This window comes from Oryctolagus cuniculus, chromosome 2, assembly GCF_964237555.1.
Source record: "Oryctolagus cuniculus chromosome 2, mOryCun1.1, whole genome shotgun sequence".
NCBI lineage: Eukaryota > Metazoa > Chordata > Mammalia > Lagomorpha > Leporidae > Oryctolagus > Oryctolagus cuniculus.
In genome coordinates this window covers 72663091-72675101 of record NC_091433.1, presented here as the reverse complement: position 1 = coordinate 72675101, position 12011 = coordinate 72663091, and the positions used below count along the sequence as shown (strand labels likewise).

Sequence of the window (12011 nt, the reverse complement as noted above, 5' to 3'; positions counted from 1 at the left end):
TTAACCGGCTGTGCCACAGCGTCGGCCCTGAAAAATACACTCTTAAAGTTTGTATAAAATGAAGGTGCACATTCTACCAGAAAGACAGTTATCAGCAATACCTTCTGTATGGTAGCTTGTATTTGCATACCATTCTTTTAACTTAGCACAGAAAGATAAGGGAGAAGATCCTGTTAAGTTCTATGTTAAATTTTCTATATTCAAACAGTCCTTTCCTGACACACCTAGAACTCTGATTTTTGCCTCTCTCCAAAGGTTTCCTGATTTATTTTGCTTATGGCATTCGTCACAGCCTGGAGGGAAATCCAAGGGATGAAGATGATGATGAGGATGCTTATTCAGACAACATGAATGCAGCCACAGAAGAAAAATCTGCAATTCAAGCAAATGACCATCACCAAGGAAAACTCAGTTTACCTTTCCTATTCCATGAAAAGACGAGTGAATGCTAAATGATCATTGGAGCAGAGATGGCCCAGTCTTAACACGCGTGCCCTACATTGAGTAAACCATGACAGGATGTTATCACATTGTGCCGTCATGGGTTTGCTGCAAACATAGTTCCCCTAATTTATACTTACTCATCTGAATAGAATAGCATCTCTTCAGATGGTAAATTGTGTTCTGGGGAAACCCTCTGAGCCCTCTTCTCAGTGATGGAATAGCTCCAAAAATAATGGGAATGTGTAGGAGTGTGTGTGTATGTGTTTGGGAACATGAACTTCAAAAGTTATTTGGTGTTTTACTACTATTATGTTATATTTTCCCAGTGTTGTCATTGTTTGGTGATAGATACTGCACATACTGAAATAGAAGCAAATCACTGAATAGAAAGGATTTTGTATGTACCCCATGTGGTTGGGAAAGAATCCTTGCTTCTCCTTATTAGGCCTTATGAATGTCCACTTAGAGCATGCTAAAAATGAATTCCCCCTCCTGGTGTCTGTTACCCTTCAGGGGTAGGAGGAGGGGATGGAAATGAGCCTTTTCTGTAAGTGAATGCCAGCAGTGGGCTCGGTATGCAGTTGTTTCCCATGAGGTGTGACAGTTTGCTACAACTTTAGCCATAATTAGGGGTGTTGGCTTCTGCTGTACCACACAGGATAGGAGCATCAGTCTGTGTCACTTGCTGGCATCCTTCTGAACTCTCTTCTTTGAGAGCAGTGGCCCTTAGATACGTGGCCTTTACCTGCTGGGAGTGATGTACTCCTGCCAGCCCCACAGGGCTTGAGAGAAGAACTGTTATTTATCAAGACCTTTAAGCCAGAAAGTAAAGGGGCCTCCAAAGTCCAGAACTCATTTAAGTGGTAGTGATGTGGATGTGTTTGGAGATCAGAGAGTGAGATGCTTGGGTACACGGATACCAAGCATCCTGTTTTTAAAAGTCACTCAAAATAAGCCAGTACAGTCTGCCTGATTCACACAGTTGGTGGAATGATTCATACTTTTCCCATTACTTAGTAATTTGTGTCGTTTTTTGACCTCATTAGTCACAGAATTCACTCCTTTGTTTCTGATCTTATTTTTCTTGTCCTAGCTTTAAGAGACACAAAAGAGGCCAAGATGGAGGTATTGTAAGAAGAGAAAATCCCCTATTCTGGTATCAAAGTGCCTGTTCAGATGTTAAAAGGCCTTTGGCCTACTTTAAAAAGGGTTTGGCTCTAATTTGCTTTGGGTGTTTCTTTTGGAAACGTTTAAGGATGTTTTTCTCCCTCATCCCAAAAATTGTTTAGCACTTTGTATTTCGTTTGCTTTTAAATGGCCATTCTAAATTTATTAATGTTAGCACCAGTATTATATAGTAACCCATCAATGACTAGGGAATAATAAAATATTTTTTCTTAAAAACATGATTATTTAAAACTTCAAGCTAAAAATATAATGAAATCTATATAAACCCAGTAATTCTTGTATATGAGTAAATAAAGTTTAATATGTAAGATTCTATAGTTGCTATATTTTACTATGGAGTTCTCTCTAATAGCAAATTGTTTATCTTTATTGTGTTTTGCTTCTAGTGAGTTTGTTTTTGTTCTTTAGTTGAGACTAGTGGTAAGGCACTTAGATGTGGTGACATTCCCAGGATAGGATACCGTGGCGAATGCTACCAGACTGGGTGACCTGTGTAACCCAAAGGCAAGGAAGACATTTGCCACTAGTACTTCTAAGAGATTGGTTATTTTGTTGATGCATTAAAAAGCAGGTTGCAATTGTTTTGTGCAGCCAAATGTGACTAAATGTCAAATCAACAGGTGGAAAGCCTGGGTTTCTGGCTACTCACGTTGCAGCATCCCTGGAACAGAACTTAATGCTTACATTCCAGTTTCCAGGGTGCACAAGGTAAAACCTGAAGCCCAGAATTCTCATTCAAGCTGCTTGATTTACAGGAGAGAGAAGAGTTGGATGAGCATGGAGTGAAATATTTGTGTGAAGACTGTAGGCATGACCATAAATCCCTGCTGCTCCAGCAGTGCTCTGAGGGCCCCTTTGAGTCTCTAATCAGCCTAGGAAACGTTTCCCTCACCCAGGAAACATAAGATTTCATATATGAATGTTTAAATATTTTACTGTAACAAAATCAAGACATTTCTTTAGAACATGATAGGCAGCTAACAACTGATATGCCCACTGTGTTCAATTAGCATAATTTTGTTAAAAATTGTTTTCCACCTTGAAAACACTTGTTTCTTTGTTTCCACTTTGGAAGCACAAATAGCTATGAAAAGATGCTGTGTCAGTCAGTGTGTTCCTCTTGTCTATGAAGACCCAAATGGATGTGTGTATCTATGTGTGTAATCACATTTACATGTGCAGTGTGAAAGTGTATAGCTATGTGTGTAATATGTGCATGTATTTCAAATGTCTGTGTAAGGAAGTTGGGTTGATGATGGGCTTTGGATATATCATTATGTAGATACGAAAAAAACCCAACTGATATGGAAGAAAATCATTGTTTTATATTGGTAGATATGCTGATACAAGATTTTTAGGTTTAAAACTATTTTAAAACATACAATTTTATATGTGTATTTTCTATAGATTCTTTAAGAAATATTTATCATGTTTCTACTATGAAATCACTAAACTCTAATATGTTGTAACAGGTGCCTTATATTTAATGGAGCAAGGGTAGTGGGCAGAAGGCCATTCCTGCCCACTTGTTTCCATTGTACCTTTTTTGACACACCTGTCCAGTTATATGTTTGTTGGTAAAAGCCAGAACTCCCATTTGGATCTGTAACCCTTTGAACAAAATTTTGTTTTATTTTCTTTGATTCCCAAAATATTTTGTATGGGTTTGATTAGTAAATCACACTTTTATATAAAGTCTTCTCCATAAATTAAAAAATACATATATGCTTTTATTTAGTTGTAATTGAGTAAAAGCAGTTTGAGTTGCCTTTTTCTTTTACACTGAGAAATGTGCCACTATTTTCAGTGAGAAATTCTCATAATAATAGCACCTTAGTTTACTCTTAAAAAAAAAACTGTTTGTAAATTACCATAAAAGGCAATGCCAATCCTACCTTTAAAAGAGGGTGGCTGGGGATGGCACTGTGAGCTGTGGCATAGCAGGTTAAGCCACTGCCTGTGACACTAGCTTCCCAAATAGGCGCCAGTTCAGGTCCTGGCTGCTCTGCTTCCCATCCAGCTCCCTGCTAATGTGTCTGGGAAGGCAGCAGAGGATGGTCGAAGTCCCTTGCACAGGCACCCACGAGGGAGACCTGGATGAAGCTCCTGGCTTCAGCCTGGCCCAACCCCTGCCATTGCAGCCATCTGGGGAGTGAACCTGCGGGTAGAAGATTCTTTCTCTCTCTCTCTCCCTGTCTGTGTGTGTGTGTCTGTCTGTGTCTCCCTTTCTCTGTAGCTCTGCTTTTCAAATGAATAATCTTAAAGCGGAGGGGGTGCTGTGCAAACTCAAGAATCAAAACTATTCCTGGCAAAAATTTATGTTAGAACCTTTGATCTACATTAAAACACAGGTTTTTTGTTTGTTTCTTTGTTCAATCACATTTTCCCCAGAGGTGAACATCAAGAAAACTAAGATAAATACAGCAGTTGCGATATGAGTCCTTTTTTTTTAAAACTTCTTTAACAGTTGTCAAAATATTTTTCTAAGCCTTGAGAGTTGACAGGTTATTGTTAAATTATTCTTTAATAAAACACTCTGAATTAGAATTTGTTTTTACCAAATTATTTTCTAAATGTATTTGAATGCTTATTAACAGGGAGAATAAGGAAATAATGATCACCCTCAATACCGATGGTGACAAAGAAAGCTGATGAGCCTTCTCTCCTAATCAAGGCATAATCCAAGATCATGAAATATGGGAAGTTGTGCCAATGTTCCGATTGTTCCTTCCTGTGATGTTGCTTATGGTTTCTCCTGTGCTTCAGTCGACTGTCAGTTAACACTTGCAACACAACTTCTGCAGGACTTCAAACATTGGGTTTAGAGTGCACATCGTGGATTTCAGAACACAAGATTTGTGTGATGTTGGGAGATGGCAGGTGAAATTGTTCTTTTTTTGCTAGTGCCAGCACAGTGCCTTCTCTATTCTTTCTCCACCTTATAAAATTCTCTAATACGTCCTTCAACAGTAAGGGGGAAAGTACTGATGTTTATTGTTCATTTAATACTAGCAAAGTCATTTTTTACTCAAGTACATGTGAAAATGAGGCTTGACTTGGTTGTTTGAGTGTTTTTGTTGTTCATTGCATAATTATATTTAAAGGCCTTAGATATCTTCATGGTTTCTGGATTTCGAGAGGCCTGATCTGTTATTGTGATGGTTGGTTTTTGTAATGTTCGTTATCATTAGTATGTATACAGTTCAGTCTCATTGATTTCAGGTACATTTTGTTAAGGCTCAACCCAGTTGGTAGTGCTATTTGCTGGGAGCACTGTGCTTAGCTTTTATTCACCATGGCTGAAGCTGCTGCCAAACCTCTGGGCCTTCAAGAGCCTTTCCTGATTCCTGTCAGCCCTGTGAAGACCCTAACCAGGACCCCAGGCTGGTTCCAGGGTCAGGCAGCCTGTGATGGGAAAGCATCTGTAGCTGTCCCTGTTGGGTGGAATCTTAGGATGATGGGGTAGGGTGCTGAGTGGAAGACTTCAAATGAGTGTAAGGTAGTTTGGGGTTCTTAATTTCAGGTCTGAAGTAAGGACCAAGGAACTCAGTGACTCATGGAAGGGATGGGTAGCTGCCTCCTGGAACTGGCATGGCAGGGGCAGGCCTGCTGCAGTCCTGTGTGTGCACTGGTGTGGTGCAAGTGCATGGCCAAGCCACAGGTGGTAAAGAGCCTTGTTTTGCCAGTGTGGTGGGTTTCTCTGGCCTACACCTGGTTAATGGGCTCTTCATCCCTCATGTCCACAATCACTTTGTTCTTGAGCATAATAGAAATTGTTGATAGAGCCTAAACCCTACAGAAGTTCTAGGTCCCTAAAAACCAACAAATATATTGGGCTTGTGCAAATATAAAGATTTTTGTTTATTAAGTAATTTTGAATTTAAATGTTTTTAATGATAATCATTGTTTGTACTTCTAAGGTTGGATTATTTTTTAGAATTTCTAATAAAAACTGTTGCTGCTTTACTACTGTAAAACATGCTTTCTAATCTGACCATGTATTTTTTAAAATAAACTTTAATATTACTTATTGTATATGTATCACACATACCAAAAGCATTTAAGTCTTACCTAATTTAAACTCCTTTTTTATGTGGGAACCTCTAAAGCTAGAAATAAAATCCATGCTACATTGAAACAATTACACGGTTTGCAATACTCACTTAGCAGCTTACTGTGTGACCACCAAGTCCTATGACAAAAGAGATGTCATAATATATTCTCATTCTTTGTGGCATGAAAATTACCAGTTATTCCTGAAGTGTTTCACCCCAGTGCACTGGTCACTTTAGCACTGCTTTGATCTGCAGAGAGCACATTGGGTTCCTCCTACCAAATCATAGCCTTCAATATTTGCTGAGACTAAAGCCGTTTTCAGTATGATGAGTAAATATTTACTTATTTCATCCTTTTTATCCTCTTGTAAGGAGAAGTCAAAGAGCTTTTAAACATGAGCCTGAGTTATTTAAAATGATAAATCTCTTGAATTAGCATATCTAATTATGAAATATCTCTGTGTATATAGTCATTTCCAATTGATTCTAGACAGTTGGAGAGAATACATTACATTTTCAATGCTTTAATATCAATTTAGCCTGCATTGAAAACCAACCTAAGAGGCCGGCGCCGTGGCTCAATAAGCTAATCCTCCACCTTGCGGCGCCGGCACACCGGGTTCTAGTCCCGGTCAGGGCGCCGGATTCTGTCCCGGTTGCCCCTCTTCCAGGCCAGCTCTCTGCTATGGCCAGGGAGTGCAGTGGAGGATGGCCCAGGTGCTTGGGCCCTGCACCCCATGGGAGACCAGGAAAAGCACCTGGATCCTGGCTCCTGCCATCGGATCAGCGCGGTGCGCCGGCTGCAGCGGCGGCCATTGGAGGGTGAACCAACGGCAAAGGAAGACCTTTCTCTCTGTCTCTCTCTCTCACTGTCCACTCTGCCTGTCAAAAAATACAAAATAAAAAATAAAAAAAAATAAAAAACCAACCTAAGAGAGCCAGCACTGTGGCGCAGCAGGTTAATGCCCTGGCCTGAAGCGCTGGCATCCCATTTGGGCACCGGTTCAAGACTTGGCTGCTCCACTTCCAATCCAGCTCTCTGCTATGGCCTGGGAAAGCAGTAGATGGCCCAAGTCTTCGGGCCCCTGCACCCGCATGGGAGACCCAGGGGAAGCTCCTGGCTCCTGGCTTCTGGCTTCGGATCGGCACAGTTCTGGCCGTTGTGGCCAACTGGGGAGTGAACCATCAGATGAAAGACCTCTCTCTCTTCTCTCTCTCTCTCTCGCTCTCTCTCTGTAACTCCGACTTTCAAATAAATAAATAAATCTTTAAAAATCACAAAATATTTGCCAAGTGGAAGACTGAAATAATGTGTCTAATCACTGGCTTGATAGAATTACTACTAAGTCTTGGTATTTTGTTTTGTTTTTTTGAGAAGCAGAGAGAGAGATCTTACATCTACTGGTTCACTCCCAAAATGCCCACAACAGCCAAAGCTAGAGCTGGAGCCAGGAACTCAATCCACATCTCCCACAAGGGTGGCAGGAACTCAATTACTTGAGCCATCATTGCTGCCTTTCAGGATTCATTTTAGCAGAAGGCTGGAGTCAGGAGCCAGAGATAGAAATAAAACCCAGATACTCCAGTGTGGGACAAGGGCATGCCAACCAATGTCAACCACAGTGCCAGGCCCCTGCCCCCGGGTTGCTACTAGGTTTGGGAGTCCCATCTCTGCTGCTGTACCATGGGATCACATGACGGAAGACACAGCCCAGGATCTGCGAATGGGCTGGGTCCAGCCAGGAACCCCAGGGGCGCAGGAACACCATCTCCTTTGTGTTGTTTTAGGGCTACAGAAGGCTTCCTTTTGGTCTGAGGACTGAAAAGTGTGTGGCTCGCTCAGGGATTGCGCCAAGAAGTCAGCATGTGCCTGTATGGAAACAGTGATTCATTTCATCCCATAAAGCATAGCTAAACATTCTCAAAGTCATACAAAAATAACTCCCATTAATTTACTATCTTTTAAAGTAGGTCAGAGTATTATGAAACCAAGAAGAAACTTGGCTCGAGATTTACTTATGTGAGCCCTGCTCGTAATAGAGTGGTGGCCACCTCTGACACACTGAGGTACCAGAAATTTCCGATGGCAGAACCCTGGGTGAAGAGCACTTGTTACTCCCATGAGACTGGCACAGGTGACAGGAAGAGGAAGACACAAGACAGTGTCACCCAGGAATGCTGTGCAGCCCAGTGTGGGCCCGTTATTTCCACAATGGGAAGCAGACTGACTAGAGCATGGAGTCTCTTTTTATTGTGTGTGTGTGTGTGTGTGTGTGTGTTTTTTTGACAGAGTGGACAGAGACAGAAAGGTCTTCCTTTTTCCGTTGGTGTCTCTTAAGCCACTGTGAACACTGCCGCGTTGTCATGATTCAAGAATCGGGGGTTCCCCAATGGCTGAGACTCGCAAGTTAGCAGAGTCCCCCAATGTCCCACTGAGGCTTGATAATTTTTGAAACTTTTTATTTTCATTTTGTTTGAAAGTAGAAAAACACACAAATCCTTCCTCCAGTTCATTCTCTAAATGCCTGCAACAGCTGGGGTTGGCCCAGGCTAAAGTCAGCAGTCTGGAACTCTCTAGGTCTTCACCTGGGTAGCAGGGATCCAAGTACTTGAGTCTTCACCTGCTGCCTCCCACGGTACACATTAGCAGGAAGCTGGATCCAAAGCAGAGGAGCCAGGACTCAAACTAGGCACTCTGAAATGGGATGCCGGTGTCCCAAGTGTCTTAACTGTTGTGCCACATACCTGCAGCCTGAAAATACTGACACAAAAACCAAGGGCTTTACTGCCCTGCTCAGAATCGGGCTTAAATCCCATCATTCTTGGGACATTCATTGACTTGGTACCAAGGTGTAAATGAATGATAGTAGATTCTTTTCAAAATGAGTGTTTGGAGCCAGTAAGCAGGAGAAAGCAAAGTTTGAAGGAGCAAAGGGGGAGGAGAAGCCGATGTCTTAAATCACCAGTTTTGTGTTTTACATTTTAGCTTAACATTGCCCCTTTTTCTCTTACCATTTACAGACCCTTGCAAGTATTCAACAAGTGATGTGTCTTCACACATGCTATGTCCCAGAACTAGGAAGGTAGTTCCTTTTGCCTGTGATTTTAAGTAGACTAAGGTTCTGCAATCCTTGCCGTACCCTCTAGTATTCTCTCCATGAGCTGCTCAGGGAGCATCAAAAATGTCTGGCATTTCTCTTGGAATGAGATTTGCAGTGAGTGCTATATTTAAAACCACCAAAGTTAGCTCCTGCTAAAACTATGAAACATTTAAGTCTTATTTAAAAAAAAAAAAACATATTGGTTATATTTCTATACTTAATGAAGAGTAGCTAGAGAAGTTAAATGTCTTGGGGGCAGGCATTCAGTGATTTAAACACTGCTCGGAGTGCCCATATTGCTTCTCAGTGCCTGGGTTCGAGTCCCAGTTCTGCTGTCAATTACAGCTTCCTACTAATGTGTACCCTGGGAGGAGCATGTGATAGTTCAAGTACTTGGGTCCTTGCCACCTACATGGGAGACCCAGATTGGTGCAGGCATTTGGAGAATGAACTAGTGGATGGGAGATCTCTATCTGTACGTCTCTCCCATTTGAATAAATAAATGTAAGAAAAGACGCTGAATGTCCTTCTCTTAGGGATATCCAAATCACAGGCCAAATTCCTAGGGGTATTCTCCACTTGGAAGGAAATAAAGTAGAGCAAGGGTTTTTCCTATGACTTCTAAATAGTGCTCTATTTAAGGCCACCAAAGTTAACTCCTGCTAAAATTTTGAAGCATTTAATTTTTGTAGAAAGCTCATCTTGGTTGTATTTCCTTAGTTAATGAAGACTAGTTAGCGAAGTTAAATATCCTGGGGGCAGGCATTTGGTACAGTGGTTAAGACTACCATGAACTTCCATTAATTAGGATTTGTAATGAAAATGTTGCATCGGATACAATTCACAAGCAATGAGATCATTATAATAGAAGCACTGAAATTTCACTGTGACTTCTCATTATCCTAAGAGACTGCTAACCTTTTCGCTCTTCATCTGCCAGTTACACTTTGTGTATAAACCTGTGCTTCCAAGGAAAATGGAAAGAAACATGCTTTTGCAGGCTTTGGTCTGTAACTGCAAGCTGATCCTACCCTGGGATCACACTTGGTTCTCTCACTGCTCCACTCCTTTTTTTCTTATCCCTCCTCTGCTCTTTCTTTTCCAGTCCCTACTTGTTAAGCAAATGCTTGGAGCTACTACCCTCCCTCTTCAGAGCCAGGGAGCAATGCACAGCTGCTCAGATCACATGGTTCCATCTCACGTGTGAGTGTGGTTCCCCGGGAACAGTTTTCTCCAAGGGGCCCCTGTGTTTCCAGCTGCCTCTTTTCCTATATAAGGAATATATTTACTTAGGACAGGTATGGGGCCCCTGGTTGGTTCCATCTCTGAGGCACTCTGCTTTATGGGGTTAGTATCAATAGATTATAAACTTTAAATCTAATGTATGGAGCCGGCGCTGTGGCGCAATGGGTTAACGCCCTTGCCTGAAGTAACGGCATCCCATATGGGCACCTGTTCAAAACCGGCTGCTCCACTTATGATCCAGCTCTCTGCTATGGCCTGGAAAAGCAGTGGAGGATGGCCCAAGTCCTTGGACCCCTGCATGTGCGTGAGAGACCCAGAAGTTCCTGGCTCCTGGCTTCAGATGGACGCAGCTCCAGCCATTGTGGCCAACTGTAGAGTAGACCATCAGATGAAGACCTTTCTCTCTCTCTGCCTCTCCTCTCTCTGTGTAACTCTAACTTTTAAATAAATAAATAAATCTTTTAAAAAATAAAAAGCTAATATAAGCACTGGCCTCAGAATCAACCCTTAAGGCATTCGGATCTGGCTAACAAAGCCCATGAGAGCATTTCAGGCATGGAAAGCCAAGACACTGTGGCAAAAATTGAACTACCTGAGAGATCTCTGTGGGTGAGATCCCAGTGGAAAGAAGGAGGTACTGTTCTCTGAAGGGTGGAGAGAACTTCCACTTTGATTATGGCCTTGTCTAAGTAATGTCAGAGTTTGTGGACTCAAGAAGCTTCCATAGCCTTGGCAGCCCATGGCAAGAGCCTTCATCACTGACATCATAAATAGCAGTATCAGTTGTTGAAACAACAACAGGAGTCACTGTGCACTTGCTCCCCATGTAGGACCTCTGTCCTTAATGAGTTGTACTATGAGAATTAATGGTAAAACTAGTCTTCAAACACTTTACACTTTGTGTGTCTGTCTTGGTACAAACTGTCGAAAGCTTAGTGTAGAGTTGATCATCTGTATATAAAGATAATTAAAAATGAATCTTAATGAAGAATGGGATGGGAGAGGGAGTAGGAGGTAGGACGGTTTAGGGGTGCGAAGGTGGGTATTGGGGGAAGAACCGCTATAATCCAAAAGTTGTACCTGTGAAATTTATATTTATTAAATAAAAGCTTTCTATAAAAAAAAAAACCTTTGAACTTGAACTGAAAAAAAAAAGCTAATGTTAGAGTAAGGTAGAGAAAATTAGAAATCAGGAGCTAATGTAAGAGGCAGCAATAATGAGAAATCAGGAGTGGCAGGTAATGTAATAATTTATCTGAAAACCCAAGAGATCAACTGAAAACTATTTGGACTAATAAGCCCATTAAGAGGACTGGCTGGCCGGCGCCGTGGCTCAATAGGCTAATCCTCAACCTGCAGTGCCGGCACCCTGGGTTCTAGTCCCCGTCAGGGCGCCGGATTTTGTCCCGGTTGCTCCTCTTCCAGTCCAGCTCTCTGCTGTGGCCCGGGAGTGCAGTGGAAGATGGCCCAAGTCCTTGGGCCCTGCACCCGCATGGGAGACCAGGAGAAGCACCTGGTTCCTGGCTTCGGATCAGCGTGGTGCGCCGGCTGCCGCAGCATGCTGTGGCCATTGCGGGGTGAACCAACGGCAAAGGAAGACCTTTCTCTCTGTCTCTCTCTCTCACTGTCCACTCTGCCTGTCAAAAAAAAAAAAAAAAAAAAAAAGAGGACAGGCTACAAGCTAACCATACAAAAATTAATTAGCCCTTAGGAACCAGGCTTCCGGCTATATTTGATTTAGAGCTGCAAGAATATGCTTATTTTAATTGGCCAACATTACAGCAATTTGAGAAAGAATGGGAAAGATCAACATGAACAGAGATTCTAATAATAAAATTCCTTCTCACACTAGAAGTACAAGGATTTTCATAGTGAAATAAAAACCATTAAAAATACAGCTTTGGCAGCTTATTTCCAAATTCAAAGTCATCTTGAGATTGTCTCATTCAAGGATAATAAGCCTTGTGATTAAGCAACT

At 41.9% G+C, this 12011-nt stretch overlaps 1 protein-coding gene across 7 annotated transcripts in view; it reads left to right on the top strand.

Annotated features, from left to right (window-relative positions):
• The window catches only part of SLC7A2 (solute carrier family 7 member 2), an 88135-nt gene extending 82526 nt beyond the window's left edge, over positions 1-5609 (top strand). For all 7 annotated transcript variants that reach the window (XM_008251096.4, XM_070068470.1, XM_070068471.1 and 4 more), the window contains exon 12: positions 256-5609. In XM_008251096.4, the coding sequence (XP_008249318.1) occupies positions 256-452 (197 nt within the window). In that variant the 3' untranslated portion in view covers positions 453-5609. The remainder of the gene's footprint in view (positions 1-255) is intronic.
• The last annotated feature ends 6402 nt before the right edge of the window (positions 5610-12011 follow it).